Genomic DNA, 18800 nt, shown 5'->3' on the forward strand with positions numbered 1-18800 from the left:
CCATCAAACCAAACTGGTTTAGTATTACAAAAATAAACCAGGACTCACTGCACATTCTGGGTATTTTTATATGGTATATAAAATAGGGAGCCTAGTATAACTTCTACAACAGCAACCTTAGACAGGTTTCATGCACTACACGTTACTGGAACATAGGTTGAAGTTAGAAACATATATTCTTCTGTAACATTATCTTAGCTTGTATCCTGATGCTAATACTCACTAGCTTAAATTTCTAAGCCAGGAAGTCAGCTCAACATCCCCACAAAATCTATGCGGTGGAAAGTTGGTGTGGCGTCGCTCCGCTGCTTAGGACTAAATGGCTCCGATGAGCTTCAGTTGCACTCAGAGGAAGTTTATGTAGATTATTCTCAGGCCTCTCTCACAAACTAGTGTAAGAGTGAATGTTTTCGCTCTGTCCACTCCAGCTCAGAATCTTTGTAAGGGTATGAACCAGGCGAATGGCATCGGACTGAAATGCACGCCTCCTCTGAGTAATATCTGCCCGTTGAACCAGCAGGCCGAATATCACAACATCACATGGTGAGCGACACCTTATTCTTCCTGTGTACACCAAGTGCATGTCTGTGTGTACACCCTGTATCTGATCCATCTTTACCCTGTAGCCATGTCTCGGATCCAAACCCTGACACACCTCCACAGCCGACCACAGATCCCCCCAGCAGCAGTGAGTACCCTAAACACACAGACTCCCTTTAATCCACCATTCACTGCCGCTCTAACCGTGTTTGTCTGCGTTTCAGATAAAACATCTCACTCCTGTTATTGCAGCGCTTTCTGTAATACTACAAGTAAGACAAAAAAAAAAGAAAGAAACAAAACAGGTTTACAAGATTACCATAAGTAACTAGGGTGATATCAGTCTTCTCATCTAGCTATCTGCAATAGTAAACATCTGTTTATTAGTCTCAAAACCTGTCAGTGACTTCTTTTCATCTTCTTTCTTTTCTTTTTTTTTTTTAGGCCAGTTTTATACCACGAGAATCAATGTCACCAATTCAGGGTTAAATATCACCAGCATTAAAAGCTTGGTATGTACAGCACACTACCATTGAATTCGATTTTTTTAATTTTTTTTTTGCTTTATATAATGCTACATACTACTGACTTTCTAACCTGATTTGACAGTTATTACGACCTAATCCAGAACAACCATGCTCCCCACAGTCACTGTAAGTTTCTACCCATTTTGAACCAGTTAAATCAAATTCATTGCAACATCACGTAATACCTCAATACCGACTATTTTTCTGATAGTAATTTGCACGTTTGTTTCCAGATGCTACAATTATTCAAAGATTTTACAGCACTACAAGGTAAATCTCGAAGCGGATAACAGTTTAACACTTATCCTGTTTATTTTATTTTGCTGGATCGTACTTATTTTTATTTTACTTTATTTTAATCTTATTTTACTTCATCTTTTTTTGTGTGGTTTTTATGAGTGTTTACTTTTATGTGCGACAAAGCTACGGTGACAACGTAATTTCCCTCGTGGATCATTAAAGTCGGTCTATGTCTAGTCTAAAGAGATCGCTTATGTTGTTTTAGGTGATTCTTTTCATACGAGTGTTGTTAATCTCGCTTCATGAATTGTTTTGTTTTTCCAGGGCGCTCACGTGGAATGCCATGGCACCGAAGAAAAGTAAGCATTCAGGAAAGCGCTCATGTAAACGTGTTGAACACGGATGTCTGTCTTATTTTTGGTGGTGGTTAAATAAGTCGTAACTGATGATGAAGTGCGGGCTTTCACTCTATTAATTAACAATGTGATGATAAATCCCTCTCTTTGCTGCTGGTCTCCAGGCTGTACATCTGCATGGTGACTCTGGAGATGTCTGGACCCGTCAACGTCAGCGCCCTGAATAAACTTGTACAACAGAACATTAACACAACATCAATGACTGTTGAAAGCCCACCCGCCCGCATGAGTTAGTAGTCAGCATGCTAGTATGTAACCTATTACATGTTCATTTATCACTAATCCTGACGGTACTCTTTGTTTCCTCAGTGGTGTGCGGCCCACCTGGTTTATCCGTGCATGATCTGTTGGCGTCCAACCTGACCTGGTTGCCCAGCAACATGTCAGCCTCAGACATTTGCCAACCTGAGATCTTTGTATTTGAATGGTAACAAATGTTTAAAATGTAGGACCCCACACACTTAACTTAACTGTCTCAATGATGAAAAATGTACATACTACTGCTAAACAGAATGGCAGAACCAGCCCGCAACTTCCGTCAACTCACAGGCGTGACTGGTCTTAAGGTGCTGCGTGGTGTCTTTGTGCCTGGCAGCGGTGCTTTGCCTGTCTATCTCCTCTAGGCAATTCCTTCATGTTAATTGCATTGACATTTGTAGTCAACGTCAACGTGAATGTACGAGAACATTGGCAGCACTACAGCGCCAAGGCTAACAGCTGCGCTGCTGGATTAGAATATTTTTTTCACTTATTCAACTCTGGGGAACACGGTGAGTGACTAAATTTCACATAAGGGTGGCGTATCCCTTTAAATCACCACTTCTGAAATATCAAATCAAACACAGATAAAAACAAAGAGTCGGGAGTCTTGCTAAGCTAAGCTCCCGCCAAGCTAACTGGATGCTATGAAGGCAAATTTTAGGTATTTCATTAATTTGAACAAATATAATTGAGAAGCCTGAAAGATAGGATTACAGCCAGATACTTCAATTTAATATTTATTTATTTTGGCACGAATTCTATATATTTTATGTTTTTCAGACAGGTAAGAAATTATACATGTTATTTTTAAATATATATATATATATATATGTATATATATGTTATATGTATGTATGTTTTCCAAAATGTTGTAACTTGGTGTGTTTTTGAAATGTTTACCAGGTAGCAGCTTCAGACAAGTACTTAAATATATATATATATTTAATATATATATATTAAATATGGATTTTGTTTTTATTTCTTCTGTTGTAGTGAGGCAAATCAGACTCTCGCTGTTCTAAGTGACAACTTCACCCCAGTGTCTCTCAACAACACAACAATGAGCAGAATGACAACAACAGACACACCTCCTGTTAACAGTCACTCAACAGACCAGAATGTAACTACTGTTACTCCTTCTCCCAATGGCACGACAGAGTATAGCACAACTACAGTTTCACATTTTACTACCCGCACAACAGATTTCACAGCTACGGGCACACCTTCTGTCAGTAGAACAACAGGTAACAACACAACTATACCCACACCTTCTGTCAGTAAAACAACAGGTAACTACACAACAACACCTACACCTTCTGTTAGTAAAACAACAGGTAACAACATAACTATACCCACACCTTCTGTCAGTAGAACAACAGGTAATTACACAACAACAGCTACACCTTCTGTTAGTAAAACAACAGGTAACAACACAACTATACCCACACCTTCTGTCAGTAGAACAACAGGTAATTACACAACAACAGCTACACCTTCTGTCGGTAAAACAACAGGTAACAACACAACTATACCCACACCTTCTGTCAGTAAAACAACAGGTAACTACACAACAACAGCTACACCTTCTGTCGGTAAAACAACAGATAACAACTCAACTACAGCCACACCTTCTCTCAGTAACACAACAGGTAACAACACAACTACAGCCACAATTACAGCCACACCTTCTGTCAGTAACACAACAGGTAACAACACAACTACAGCCACACTTTCTGTCAGTAACACAACAGGTGATAACACAACTACAGCCACACCTTCTGTCAGTAAAACAACAGGTAACAACACAACTGTACCCACACCTACTGTCGGTAACACAACAGCTAACAACACAATTACAGCCACACCTTCTGTCAGTAACACAAGCGATAACAACACAACTACAGCCACACCTTCTGTCAGTAACACACAAGGTAACAACACAACTACAGCCACAACTACAACCACACCTTCTGTCAGTAACACAACAGGTAACCTCACAACTATAGCCACACCTTCTGTCAGTAAAACAACAGGTAACTACACAAAAACAGCTACACCTTCTGTCAGTAAAACAACAGATAACAACACAACTACAGCCACACCTTCTGTCAGTAAAACAACAGGTAACAAACAACAACTACAGCCACTCTATACAACAGTCACCACACCTTCTGTCAGTAACACAACAGGTAACAACACAACTACAGCCACACTTTCTGTCAGTAAAACAACAGGTAACAACACAACTATACCCACACCTTCTGTCGGTAACACAACAGCTAACAACACAACTACAGACTCACCTTTTGTCGGTAACATAACAGCTAACAACACAACTACAGCCACAACTACAACCACACAATCTGTCAGTAACACAACAGGTAACAACACAACTACAGCCACACCTTCTGTCAGTAACACACAAGGTAACAACGCAACTACAGCTACACCCTCTGTCAGTAACACAACAGTTAACAACACAACTACAGCCACACCTTCTGTCAGTAAAACAACAGGTAACAACACAACTGTACCCACACCTACTGTCGGTAACACAACAGGTAACAACACAATTACAGACTCACCTTCTGTCGATAACACAACAGGTAACAACACAACTATAGCCACACCTTCTGTCAGTAAAACAACAGGTAACTACACAACAACAGCTACACCTTCTGTCAGTAAAACAACAGATAACAACACAACTACAGCCACACCTTCTGTCAGTAAAACAACAGGTAACAACACAACTACAGCCACAACTACAGCCACACCTTTCGTCAGTAACACAACAGGTAACAACGCAACTACAGCCACACCTTCTGTCAGTAAAACAACAGGTAACAACACAACTATACCCACACCTTCCGTCAGTAACACAACAGCTAACAACACAACTACAGACACGCCTTCTGGCGGTAACACAACAGCTAACAACACAACTACAGCCACACCTTCTGTCAGTAAAACAACAGGTAACAACACAACTATACCCACACCTTCTGTTGGTAACACAACAGCTAACAACACAACTACATACACACCTTCTGTCGGTAACACAACAGCTAACAACACAACTACAGCCACACCCTCTGTCAGTAACACAACAGATTACAACACAACTACAGCCACAACTACAACCACACCTTCTGTCAGTAAAACAACAGGTAACAACACAACTGTACCCACACCTACTGTCGGTAACACAACAGCTAACAACACAATTACAGCCACACCTTCTGTCAGTAACACAAGCGATAACAACACAACTACAGCCACACCTTCTGTCAGTAACACACAAGGTAACAACACAACTACAGCCACAACTACAACCACACCTTCTGTCAGTAACACAACAGGTAACAAGACAATTACAGCCACACCTTCTGTCAGTAACACAACAGTATAACAGAACTACAGCCACACCTTCTGTCAGTAACACACAAGGTAACAACGCAACTACAGCCACACCTTCTGTCAGTAAAACAACAGGTAACAACACAACTACAGCCACAACTACAGCCACACCTTCTGTCAGTAACACAACAGGTAACAACACAACTACAGTCACACCTTCTGTCAGTAACACAACAGGTAACAACACAACTACAGCCACACTTTCTGTCAGTAAAACAACAGGTAACAACACAACTATACCCACACCTTCTGTCGGTAACACAACAGCTAACAACACAACTACAGACTCACCTTTTGTCGGTAACATAACAGCTAACAACACAATTACAGCCACAACTACAACCACACCTTCTGTCAGTAACACAACAGGTAACAAAACAACTACAGCCACACCTTCTGTCAGTAACACACAAGGTAACAACGCAACTACAGCTACACCCTCTGTCAGTAACACAACAGTTAACAACACAACTACAGCCACACCTTCTGTCAGTAAAACAACAGGTAACAACACAACTGTACCCACACCTACTGTCGGTAACACAACAGGTAACAACACAATTACAGACTCACCTTCTGTCGATAACACAACAGGTAACAACACAACTATAGCCACACCTTCTGTCAGTAAAACAACAGGTAACTACACAACAACAGCTACACCTTCTGTCAGTAAAACAACAGATAACAACACAACTACAGCCACACCTTCTGTCAGTAAAACAACAGGTAACAACACAACTACAGCCACAACTACAGCCACACCTTTCGTCAGTAACACAACAGGTAACAACGCAACTACAGCCACACCTTCTGTCAGTAAAACAACAGGTAACAACACAACTATACCCACACCTTCCGTCAGTAACACAACAGCTAACAACACAACTACAGACACGCCTTCTGGCGGTAACACAACAGCTAACAACACAACTACAGCCACACCTTCTGTCAGTAAAACAACAGGTAACAACACAACTATACCCACACCTTCTGTTGGTAACACAACAGCTAACAACACAACTACAGACACACCTTCTGTCGGTAACACAACAGCTAACAACACAACTACAGACACACCCTCTGTCAGTAACACAACAGGTAACAACGCAACTACAGCCACACCTTCTGTCAGTAACACAACAGGTAACAACACAACTACAGCCACACCCTCTGTCAGTAACACAACAGGTAATAACACAACTACAGCCACACCTTCTGTCAGTAACACAACAGGTAACAACACAACTACAGCCACACATTCTGTCAGTAACACAACAGCTAACAAGACAACTACAGCCACACCTTCTGTCAGTAACACAACAGGTAACAAGACAATTACAGCCACACCTTCTGTCAGTAACACAACAGATAACAGAACTACAGCCACACCTTCTGTCAGTAACACACAAGGTAACAACGCAACTACAGCCACACCTTCTGTCAGTAACACAACAGATAACAACACAACTACAGCCACATATTCTGCCAATCACACAACACAGTACAACGAAACTATAATCACAACAGTAACAAACAGGACACTATCCAGTAGTTTAGTTACAAGTAACCCAACGGTCACCCCATTTATACTATCTCAAAATAACATAAGTGCAACTACACTTAGCAACAGTTATACAGAAATGTACAGTGCAACTAAGGTTGTCAACAATTCCAGAGTAACTACAGCGACTGACAGTTACACAACAATTAGCCCATTTACAACATCTCCCAGTTACACATCAGCAACTACAGCCAGCAGCAGTTACACCACAGCACACAGTACAACTACAGCCAGCAGCAGTTACACCACAGCACACAGTACAACTACAGCTAGCAGCAGTTACACCACAGCACACAGTACAACTACAGCCAGCAGCAATTACACCACAGCACACAGTACAACTACATCTAACAGCAATTACACACTAAAGAACGGTTTAACGGCTATTATTACTCCAGCTACTTTTTCCAACAACCAAACTGTGGGAGTCAGCACGACCCATGCAACAACTGCAGAGACACAACAGAACCAGGCTACAAATCACACAACAGTGAGTGTAGGTCAGTCGACTGCCAACAGCATCCAAACAACCCAAGGACCAGCTGCCAGTTTAACAGCAGCAGCAACAACAACAACAACAACAACAACAACAACAACTGAAGAATCCAGTGTTATCACTCAAACTACCGAAACTCCTACAACTTCCACAACTACACATGATCAACCTCAGACTAACACAGCTACTGCAAAAGGTTCCTTGACTACTACAACAACTCTCAAAACCACCACCCTCAACAGCCCAAACACAAACGCCGCAGTGACCAGTACGTACTGTTCATATTTAAAGAGTTTTATTACGATTCCGATTGAAGCTGCATTTAGACGAATGTCGTTTGCTATGACTCCTCATCAAGGTGCTGGGATTAATTCCATAACCACCACAGAGACGACGGAGGTGGAACAAGCCAACGAGTTATTGAATCAAACAAGCGATGTGTCTAAGCTCAACTCCACTGAGGTGAACTGTTGGTCTGTCTTCTGACATGTTGGACAAACGTTTTTGAAACTTTTCGGTTAATTGATGGATGTTGCAGGTGGAGCAGTTGGTGGGTAAGCTGGAGGAGCTTCTTGACGCCCCTTCGGTCTCTCAGGACCTGGGAAAAAAGGCCCTCAGCGTTATCAGCAACCTTATGGTCGGTGACTCGGCGGCACTGTCTTCAACGTCTAACAGGTTCGACTCACGTGCCTCTAACTGCAACACATGCATTCACAGATTGTATTTTCCCATCATGTCTCTGTTCTGTTGTCTTTCCTGGCTCTAGGCTGATCCATATGGTGGACGACCTGGGTCTCAAGATGGCTGTCACCGATAAGTTTGAGATCTTCTCAACGGAATCACTGGTTCTGGCAGTCAGGACAGTGGATTGGACCAACTTTCCAACAACTTCTATTAACATCGTTAACACACATAATGTTGAGGTAACACAAAAAAGAATAAAGTCACATAAAGTTTCTTGAGTGCCCCATATAAGAATAACATCTGGGACACATCTGTAACATGTGTGATACGGTCCGTCCATCTTCTTGGCTTATCCGGGTCCTGGTTGTGGGGGCAGCAGCCTCGGTAGGGAGATCCTGACAACCCTCTCTCTGGCCACCAGCTCCTCCGGAGGAATCCCCCGGAGTTCCCAGGCCAGACGGGAGATATAATCCCTCTATCATGTCCTGGGCCGGCCCTTAGGTGTTCCTCTGGTGGGACATATCTGGAACACCTCTAACGGGAGGTGTCCAGGAGGCATCCTTACCAGATGCCCTAGCCACCTCAAGTGACTCCTCTCGATGTGGAGGCGCACTGGTTCTACTCTGAGCTCCTCCCATGTGTCCGAAATCCTTACCCTGGCTAATTTCGGCCGCTCGTATACTTGTTCTTGTTCTTTCAGTCCTTACCCAAAGTTCATGACCATAGGTGAGGGTTGGAACGTAGATCGAAAATTGATACAGACTTTTTTTTTAAATTCTATCCTAGGTTTGAGTGGCCAGACTTGTTGTGTACAGACAATCTTACGTTTCTCAACAGGATACCAACAACTCTTGGTAGAATCCTTATGTGAATGATTTTATATTTTAAATAATTTAGACTAGGAGAGTTTAAGGAGAAGGCTTTAATATGGAAACAGTATCTTTTGGATTTTATTGACATATTTCTATATGCCCCTAAAACTTTTAAAATTCTTACCTTCATAAGAAAAGTATTTAACCCTGAAAGTTACAGTACTTCAGATTCTGCATGTAAGGCTGACAACAAACCGTATTCTCAGACAACATCTCTAATAGTACCTATTATAAGTATGTCCTAAGTGTTTCGGGTCCTTGTGCTCCATTAGTGACACTACTTAAATTCACTCTCATTTTTTTTCATTTTTTTCAATGAATGAATGAATCTTTTCCACAAATGGAGCAAAACATGCAGCCTTGAGTGGCAAATGTAGAGTCTCAGATCACTCACAAACACCACCCATGTCATATAGAACTATGCAATTAATAGAATAATAAAAAACAATAAAAATAACAGAGGCTCTTGTCAGCAGAATGCTAACATTTCAGTTTCAAATATTGGGACATAAACTGACATCCGTGCATTATATTAGACATTCTTTCTTATTTTTTATTTATTCCAGCTCCGTAACCTCAGCCAGTCTCGGCTCAAGAAGTCAGACTCTGCTATGGGGTCGGTCTTCCTGCCCTCGTCCCTCACAGCCAGTCTCAGTCTGGAGGAGCAGCAGCAGGCCAGCAGAGTCCAGTTCACTTTCTACACCAAAAGTGTTTTTTTCCAGGTACTCCCTTACTGTGACAATAACACATGTTTGACAAAGTATAATAAGTAATTAAGTATTATTTACATGATTGTATGTACATTGTACATTTGTGTATTTAAATAAAAAATGTCTTTATTTTTGCAGGATGCCTCACTGAATAACGAAATTCTTGTCAGTCCAGTTCTGTCCTCCAGCGTGGCCAATCTGTCAATCAGCAACCTGACGGAAAACATAGAGTTTACCATCAAAAATAGCAACCCTATACATGTAAGCATGCAAGAGATTTGGTATAGCACCATTAAAGACTAAGACTAACTCTGTCACTCCTGTGATGATTTTCTCCTGTCTAATTTTCTCATTTGAAGGCAAACTACGTGGCCTGTGCATTTTGGAACTTCAGCCAAAATGGTGAGTACATAACCGCCAGTCTTGTTAAAATTCAATTTGGTCTGGGTAGGAGTACTCCTTCTTAATGTGGTGTTTTCCATTCTCCAGGTGGTGACGGAGGCTGGAGCCATGCAGGTTGCAGTGTTGTCAATAACACTTCTGAAGAAACAACCTGCAGCTGCAACCACCTCACAGCCTTTGCTATACTCCTGGTCAGTGTCTGTGCATTTGTGTGAAATCCGGATTATGGAAATATAGACGAATCTGAATCTAAATTTTGTCATGTTTGTGTCCACAATACAGGATGTGTCTAGACAAACTGAAAAAATAGACCCTCTGCAGGTTCAGATTCTTACTTTCATCACCTACATCGGCTGCGGAATCTCTACTTTTTTTCTTGGTGTCACCTTGATTACACATCTTTTGTTTGAGTAAGAATTCATATCTTTCCCAAAGCCCAGACTACATAAATTGGAACATTTCAAAGCTAGAATAAAAAAAAAAAATGTTTCATCTACAAATTGCAGAAAACTGCTGCGGGATATTCCAGCCAAGATCCTGGTCCAGCTCTGCCTGTCCCTCCTACTCCTCAATGTGGTCTTCTTGCTGAACAGTTGGCTGGCGCTCTATGATGCTGTGGGTCTGTGTATTAGCACTGCCTTCTTCCTGCACTACTTCCTTCTGTCATCGTTCACTTGGGCAGGTCTTGAGGCGCTGCACATGTACCTGAGCATCATCCGGGTTTTCACTCCATACCTGGGCAGATACATGTTGAAATTCTCGCTGATGGGCTGGGGTAGGAACCTTCACCTGAGATCCAAATATACAGTGTTTTTTCATGCTTGTAATAATTTGTACAAATTAATAGATTTTTATTTTACTTTTAGGCATTCCATTTATCGTGGTGACTGTTGTGATATCAGTGGACAAAAACAACTATGGTCCGACTTCATATGGAAGAAACACAAATGGCACTTCAAATGACTTGTAAGTTACATGCTAATATAAATGATTTGCTCTCCACAGTAAAATATCATATTACACTACCATATAACCTAGTTCAGTGTTTTTAACTTATACAATACATAATCTTGTTCATTCTATATTCAAGACATTTACAGGTCATTAAATAAAGGTAGTAGCCTTAAAGCCTGCCCGACTTCCCCTGCCCTAAACTTTTTGTGGTGGTCTGGAATCTCTCCATTGGGAACTAGTTATGTTTTGGCCAATAATCGTCATTTGGACAGGTTTTATGCAGCGATGGACGGTTGACAGCGACATAGTCATATGGGTCAACTGAGCGCATGTAGCTGAATTTGTTTTCAACCAATTGTCTTTGACTGGTTGTAGGATTATCCTATGCAGAGGTATCTAGCTAGCTGCTCCAGGCTATAAGAGTGTTGTTAGCACCGGGTCAAAGCATCTTAAAATGTCTGTCCTCATTATATGAAACACTAGAAACTAAACTATTTGGAAAGCATCATCAGCAGACATTTGGACATGCGCTGTATTGCTGGCTTGTGTATCTGGCTTTTTGAAGAAATTGTGTTTGGGTAGAGGTCAACACTTGCAGGGAATGGAACAACTTCATTAGACCGGCTCATGGGATAATCCAGGATTGCCAAAACGTGTCGGTATAATAAAGGGTTGCAGAGATGCCAAACCGTCATTAAAGACCCACTGGCAACGAAAGCCGTCTGAGACATTTTCACATGTTGCTTTTGTCACTGCAGAATACAGTCAACTCTCTGAACATATGCTGTGCACCTGCTTGAGAGGAAATAACCCCACCAGCAGTACTCTGTATTCAGTAAGGAAACTAGCTACTATTAGCTGGGAAGCTAGGAAGAGCTACAAACTGTCGTACAGAGCAGCCTTCACAGAAATCATGCTGATCAGCTAGTCTACAGTTGATTCTTTTTAGATGATCATGTCATTGTGCCTAAAAACCAGGGCCTCAGATGTTCAGATGTTCAGCAATGCCAGCGAACTGCTGACCAATGACTTGGTTTCTCATAGCCACTAATGACATTGATGCATAAAATGCAACACAGCAACAATCAGGCAAATCACTTGAACAGCAGGATAAGTATTTTGAAAAATCCCCCTGACTGGTCTTGGCCCCCGGGGCACATGTTTGACACCCCTGATCTAGTCAATCAGTCTTTTAATAAATCAAATAAATCTTATTGTGTCACCGTGTAGCTGCTGGATCCGTAACGACAAAGCGTTCTACGTGGGTGTGGTGGGCTACTACCTCCTGATCTTCGTCCTGTGCCTGCTGGTTTTCATCACGGTCATGGTCCAGCTGGCCCGGATCAAGAGGCAGAACCCTCATAACCAGTCCCCCAACAGGGGCGTGATGAGCGATCTGCGCAGCATCTGTGGCCTCGTCATCCTGCTCGGCCTTACCTGGGGGTTCGCCCTGTTCGCCTGGGGACCCCTCTACTTACCCTTTATCTACTTTTTCACCATACTGAACAGTCTGCAAGGTGAGACGGCAACGAGAGATTTCCACACAATGATTCCCATAATGATGACAAGTAGACCCACATATGATACAGTATATAACCTAGACGCTACTCTTCTCTCTGTGTAGGTTTCCTTGTCTTTGTTTTCCACTGTGCTGTGAAGGAAAATGTCCGCAGGCAGTGGAGAACTTATCTTTGCTGTGGAAAGTTGCGACTTGCTGAAAACTCAGGTGGGTGTAATTTGGGGACCAGGTGATCCCTGGTGATCGATTCCGGACATTGATTGTGTTAACATCACTGATTATATATAAAGATGGCTGAAACCTTAAGCATTCCTTAAGAGCTGCCATCTTGTCAGCGCCCGGTTAATTCAAAGATTGTCATAAGAGGTTTGAGAGTGAATGGAGCTGGTGATGTCCAGGCAAACAGCTGCCCTGTGATATACTGTACATACATAACGTCCTGTTGCAAAGTTGGACATTTCTAGGTCTTGGGGGGAGTTGACTCACTTTCGGAACCAGGTTTAAGTGGCCATTTAAGGAACTTGGTATTAGACCTAGACAGACTTTAATGATCTGTGAGGGAGATTACTTTGTTGCGCATAAAAGTAAACACTCATAAAAACCACAGGAAAGATAAAGAAAATGAAATGAAATTGAAGTAAAATAAAAATAAGCAGTGTAATTAAAATAAATAAATAAATGTTCAGAATTAGCATTATGAAAACATACAAAAAAACAGTGTCCAAGGTGATGTGGATGTTTGGCCAGTTGCATAGCATCAGTGGTGTGGACCGTGTCGCCATGGTGTTTCCTGTAAATGATGTTTCCTTATCGCCTGGGGGAAAGAATGTAAACGGCAACTAGAAATTTGCGTGCTGGCATCAGCCTCAGAGGTTACAGCTCGATTTGCATTACATACCCACTGGTATCACGACTTTTTATGTTTTTATGTTGGAATGTGTCATTGTTTTGTACATACAAGTACATTTAAAACAAAACTATTGGTGACAAAACACAAGCGAGACGCTTGCCTTGCTGCCATCGTTGTGTTCAGCAAACGTCAGTAACCGGAATTAGATGTAACCACCAATCAGCCATAATATTATGACCACTGACGGGTGAACCATATAACAATAGCCATATTGTGACAATATAATGTACTGATTGGAAACTGATGGGACCTGGCATTGGTGTAGGTGTTACTTAGACATGTCGCACCCACATAGACCAGACCAGACCAGATACCTCCACCCCATAGCAATAACATTCCTTGGTGGCAGTAGCTATCCCCAGGAAGACAAGCACACATAATACAACAATAATACCAGACAACACAGGACACCCAGAGAAGGCCCATGTCCTTCATGGAGGGCAGGTCATAACTGGTGTATATATAATATATACTGTCTTACTACTACCATAATAGTGTTTTTTTTTTTTTTTTTTAAACGCAGGTTTCTGTAATCACGATGTTGGTTCGATGCTGGATTCTCTGAAAACTTTTTCCACAGCTGCTTAAACTAGTAAACACTAGTTGCTTTGACCTAGCAAACATTGCTAAGGAGAGGCTCAGTCCAGTTAAAACATAGTTGACCTGCTGTTAAAATTATGCCACGCAGAAAGTTTGATCATATACAAATGTCTCCTTAGAGTGGAGTCGGATGGCCACCCAGAACAACAAGAACACTCAGATCACTCGACCATCCACCTCAGATTTTCATTTCGCCTCCCGGAGCTCCTCTGTCGCCAGCGCTGGCACCAACGGCAGCGGTATGTTGTTGCAAGGCCCGATCAGCCTTCCTGTGCGATGTGAATGCAGGCTGATTCTGTATTTCTCCCCCACAGGCTCTGTGTTTGCGGACAGCGGGATATCTGAAGGCGCCAACAGCGATGTTGTCCTCAACGAGATTCACAGGAGAAATCAGTTACAGCAAGGCGATGCGTGACGACTGTGCCAAGCATCCGTTTCTGATTACAGTAATTATCTACTCCGAGAGAGTAGTCGGTCAGATGTTGGTGATCTCCTGCAGCTTGAGTAAACAAAGAAAGAAAAAAAAGAAAAAAGAACGTGACAGGAGCAGATGTACAGAAGATATAAGCTTTAAAGGTGTAGTGAAGGACAAAGGAAGCACTAAGAGCACTTAGACGCAGAGTAAGACGGTATCATTAGCGGAGATGTGTGTCTGACTGAATTAATTATTTCACTATTACAGCTGTGCCTCAGTGTTTGTGGAGAGCGCATGTTTGAAAGTTAGTGCTGTAGCTGTAAATATGATCATGATATTATTTTAACGTGAGAATGTGAATGAAAACAGAAAACTGCATTTTATTAATCGCCCAGAACAGGCACAGTTAGCATAGAGTCTATTTTTAAGTATTCTGGTATATATATATTTTTAACATAAATGTAATTCTCAGTGTTTTATTCAGTACTGCACTAACCTTTATTTTTTATATATTTCAGTAGAGAGTTAACTTGACAAGTCTCATCGTAGATGTGACACATAGTACTTTGTGATGGGATGGATTCTCTACCTTTAATAGGGTAAAGGTCAATCAATGCAATATTTGCGCATGCCAAATGCTCTGTCCTAGCGTGATGCAGGTCACAAGCTGGAATAAGTGGCGAACTGGAGCGCCATCAAGACTGAAGATTTATTTCTGGGACAGATTTTGCCGAGTGTCCTTGTACAAGAGCATACACAACACCATGAAAGAGAGGATAATAAAACTTCCGCTCACATCCTGTCTAGTAAGTCTTTTTTCTTTCACATCTACATGACACATTTACATCTTTAGTCGTTTCAATGAGCGAGGGAAAAAAAAAAAAAAAACCCTCATCACGATGCCAGCGCACTCCTCTCATCACCGTGTTGTGTAACCTTCAGCGAAAGGCCTCATGCCCACCCGGCGCCGGCTCAACCGCCAGCCCGTCAAGGTCGGCCCCGGAGGTTGGCACCGGTTAGCTTTTAAAAGTTCTGCATGAGTTCAGATCTCAGATCGGTGCGACCTCTGACGTGAACCGCATGAGAGGGCGACGCTGTGTGAATAATGGCAGGTTAGTGGAGCAGATGTTACAGCGCAGTGTTTTTCATTCCTGAATGTGCAGTAATCGGTGATAATCAGCGAGTTTTATCGTCAACCCTGGTTAGGGTCCTCTTTAATAGCTTAGAGCCTTGATGGTTTTGACTTTTCAAACATAATTTGCAACTATATAAGAGCTGTAAGGGATGTATTAACACAGTCCATATGTACTGCCAAATCCCCAGTGAGTGCATTTCTTATTGGAGTTTTATGATGTGTTTGACAACCTGGTTAACAAAACATTAACTAACACTGGGCAGATCCTCTGTTTGCTCTCAAACAGGCTTGGTTCTTCTCCATGCATGCCCCAAGTTTCTGGAAACTTTCCTAAAGATGCTGCATTGCGTTGAAAAGATTGCTTCATATATAAAATCCATGCTGCAAACTTGCTGTTCTACCACATCAAGGCTTTCTGCTGGGTTGAGATCTGGAGACAGAGCTAGGAGTCTGATGACATGTCCATGAAACCATTTTTTTTTTTTGCTGCGTGACATGGCGTGTTAACCTGCTGGAAGATGTCAAACTTTGGACATAATGGAGACGCACATGGTCAGAAAAAAATACTGAACCAGGCTCTGATTTTCAAACCATCATTGATTGGAACCAAAGGGCACAAAGTGTCCAGTAAAAACATTCCCCCACACTATTACACCAACAGCAGCTGCAGCCTGGACTGTTGACTCAGGGAAGGTTAGCTCTATAGATTTATTCTGACCTTCAGTCTGTAGCCTCAGCAGAAATGGGAATTCACCAGACCAGGTTACCGTTTTCCACTTATCTGGGACTTGTTCATACACAGAGGTGATCCTAGAGTCTATCAGGGCCCTTGGCAGGAATTTCTGTTGTTGTTAGCTTATTTCCACCTCTTGTTTTGTGTAAATTGACAGGTAAACCTCTGAGACAATATGAGTATTACATAACAGTCACAAAAAACAGTGCTGGACCCAATGCTCTACTAGACTATTAAAGAACGAGCAAATAAAATATCATGATGTAAGTTATTTTATCCAAATGTCTAGTAGTTAGGACATAATGGAGACGCACATGGTCGGTTATGGTGGTAGTGGCCCCTTGGGGGGCATTTGTCTGTTTTTCTTGTTGACCAGCTGCTCCTGTATTCATCTAGATTGTCTTCATACTAATAGTTCCCAGTTTATTCCCTAGTTTCAACCACTGGAATATTTACGTACAACTTTTCACCCGTTCCTTGGATCTTCGTGGCTTGTTTATTGTCTTCTGTAACATCAAATCATCTTGGAAACATTGCCTCCATTGTCCTACGTTTGGGTCCTGTTTCTCATCATGGTTACAGATGATGCTTTAATGTATAATTTCCACATGTTGTCACTTTTTTCATATAATGCCAACCCAATTTGTGGCATAGGAGATTTATAAAAAAGAAGAAACAAAAGACATTAATAGTGTCTTTTTTTAACTACTTTAGCTGCAGGATGTCAGATTCCTGTGCATTTTGTTTGAATCTGTTGTTGTAGCGATGATTTTTTGCTACCATCTCAATGAGACTTTTACCAGGCAAAGTGAAGATTAAGTATGTCACTGTAACATCCATGTAAAGCGTTATGGAAGGAAGATAATTTGTCTTGATGCTCTGCAGGCTCAACAGTCTTCCACCAGATGTCAGTGTAATCCCACGCCATTTTCAGTCCTGTCTCATCAGCTCCTATCACTTTATTCCTGATCTGATCACAGCCTCCAAGGAAGCTCGCGGCTTTACTGCGGCGATCTGACATTTCATTATTGCCGAGGGAAATCTCAGCGGCAGCTTCTGAATAAAATGAAAACTTCCAACTTTAACCAGCAAAACATTCAAATTACAAGCTTACTGCAGCCACTGTACTACATTTCCCCAGGCGGTACCTAAGTGGCAGCCCACTGCTCAGTGTACACACTCCTGAGTGAACAAATGAATAAGTCAAATGCAGAGAAAGAATTTCCCCACGAGGGATAAAAAAAAAAATAAAAAATCCACTTCTTTTCTCCAAAGCAATGCTGTCACTGCTGGGACCTCCACTAATTTCCCTCTAGACGTTTTCATGCGTGCATGTGTTGTTTTTGTGTGTACGCTGTGGTCCTGTCATATTCAATATCCCACCTTCACAACTCGATGCAGACTAAATGTGCCATCGTCTGGTTCACTTGACTAATTAGCTTGCAGATTTCACTAACTAATCACACATCATTCGAGGGAGTATATTTTTTGTCTGGCATTTTAATTAGATTTGAAGGTTAACTTTTAGTGCGGCTGTGCTGTGGAGGAGCAGCTTACAAGCTTTTATGACCTGAATAATGATAGCAGCGTGGGAAAAGGGCGAGAGGGGAAAAAACACATTGGTGCACCAAATTCTTTCATTTTCACGATGCATCTCAGGAAAAATATACATGAAGTTAATTCACAAAGGACTGACCCCCTTCAACTCACAGTGACATGAAAATGTGTGCTCTTGTTGTCTGGTGTTGCAGGCCATCCATATTTAATCAAATCAAAGGTTGCAGCTTCACACCTTCATTCATGCACAACATGTCACTCCAGCAGTCTTTCATTTTGTTTGAAGTGTATGAAATCCTACATAATTTTTATTATTATTCTTTTCTTTCTCAGGTACAATTATCTTTTGCCCCCATGCTCTATATTTCTTTAAGCAAATGTAAAGTCTAAGAGCCCAGATAACCTGGTTGTATTTATGGCTGAAGGGTGCATCATTTGCACCTCAGCGGCTGTTTGATGTTTGCTCAGATTTCCCAGCGTCTTTGCAAAGCTTCACAGTCTACAAGGACTTTTTCACATGTTACGTACAGGTGGATCTAAAACAGAGTGGTGGGAAAAGCTTGCCGTAACTCTGGGATGTTGCAGCCAACTACTTCTTCTTCTTGTTGCCATATCTCGAATTACATCATCCAACTTATTTTCCCTTCATTTTGTTAGTGAAATGATAGATTGTTGGTATTCTGCCATCTCCATCCAATCTGTTTATTTTGACATTCCGGCAGATGTACTAAGTCTGTAACCATCTGACTCTGTTTCTCACATAGCATATAAAATTATTTATATTTGCAGTGATCATCATCATTGCAAATGTCCTACTGTGGTTATGGTTTGCTTCCCTGGACTGT

At 41.7% G+C, this 18800-nt stretch overlaps 3 protein-coding genes across 3 annotated transcripts; all 3 read left to right on the forward strand.

Moving 5' to 3' along the window:
* Window positions 1-301: 301 nt before the first annotated feature.
* Window positions 302-2336, forward strand: LOC124995850. The gene is made up of 8 exons (XM_047568565.1): window positions 302-688; window positions 765-812; window positions 985-1052; window positions 1150-1193; window positions 1301-1337; window positions 1632-1666; window positions 1828-1952; window positions 2033-2336. The coding sequence occupies exons 1-8, from the start codon at window positions 541-543 to the stop codon at window positions 2152-2154; spliced, it is 627 nt and encodes a 208-aa protein (XP_047424521.1). The 5' UTR covers window positions 302-540; the 3' UTR covers window positions 2155-2336.
* On the forward strand, window positions 2236-5765 carry LOC124995973 (mucin-21-like). The gene is made up of 4 exons (XM_047568755.1): window positions 2236-2320; window positions 4174-5138; window positions 5347-5375; window positions 5735-5765. The coding sequence occupies exons 1-4, from the start codon at window positions 2236-2238 to the stop codon at window positions 5763-5765; spliced, it is 1110 nt and encodes a 369-aa protein (XP_047424711.1).
* Window positions 5481-15320, forward strand: adgrg2a (adhesion G protein-coupled receptor G2a). Its single transcript, XM_047568413.1, has 15 exons — window positions 5481-7732; window positions 7823-7926; window positions 8003-8139; window positions 8231-8387; window positions 9587-9742; window positions 9869-9991; window positions 10090-10132; window positions 10220-10323; window positions 10415-10542; window positions 10639-10907; window positions 10999-11098; window positions 12317-12603; window positions 12711-12812; window positions 14235-14354; window positions 14430-15320. Exons 1-15 carry the CDS (start codon window positions 7048-7050, stop codon window positions 14528-14530), a joined length of 2616 nt encoding a protein of 871 aa, XP_047424369.1. The 5' UTR covers window positions 5481-7047; the 3' UTR covers window positions 14531-15320.
* Window positions 15321-18800: the final 3480 nt, after the last annotated feature.

Source organism: Mugil cephalus, chromosome 18, assembly GCF_022458985.1.
Source record: "Mugil cephalus isolate CIBA_MC_2020 chromosome 18, CIBA_Mcephalus_1.1, whole genome shotgun sequence".
Taxonomy (NCBI): domain Eukaryota; kingdom Metazoa; phylum Chordata; class Actinopteri; order Mugiliformes; family Mugilidae; genus Mugil; species Mugil cephalus.

Excerpts from the sequence above, each read along its gene's own strand:
- adgrg2a (XM_047568413.1), top strand. The coding sequence starts at position 7,048 with ATGTACAGTGCAACTAAGGTTGTCAACAATTCCAGAGTAACTACAGCG. Across the intron at positions 7,733-7,822 it reads CACAAACGCCGCAGTGACCA|GTGCTGGGATTAATTCCATA; the intron begins GTACGTACTGTT and ends CTCCTCATCAAG. Across the intron at positions 8,140-8,230 it reads CTGTCTTCAACGTCTAACAG|GCTGATCCATATGGTGGACG; the intron begins GTTCGACTCACG and ends TCCTGGCTCTAG.
- LOC124995850 (XM_047568565.1), top strand. The coding sequence starts at position 541 with ATGGTGAGCGACACCTTATTCTTCCTGTGTACACCAAGTGCATGTCTG. Across the intron at positions 1,053-1,149 it reads TCACCAGCATTAAAAGCTTG|TTATTACGACCTAATCCAGA; the intron begins GTATGTACAGCA and ends CTGATTTGACAG. Across the intron at positions 1,194-1,300 it reads CCATGCTCCCCACAGTCACT|ATGCTACAATTATTCAAAGA; the intron begins GTAAGTTTCTAC and ends GTTTGTTTCCAG.
- LOC124995973 (XM_047568755.1), top strand. The coding sequence starts at position 2,236 with ATGGCAGAACCAGCCCGCAACTTCCGTCAACTCACAGGCGTGACTGGT. Across the intron at positions 5,139-5,346 it reads CAACTACAACCACACCTTCT|GTAACAAGACAATTACAGCC; the intron begins GTCAGTAAAACA and ends GTAACACAACAG. Across the intron at positions 5,376-5,734 it reads CAATTACAGCCACACCTTCT|CCACAACTACAACCACACCT; the intron begins GTCAGTAACACA and ends ACACAATTACAG.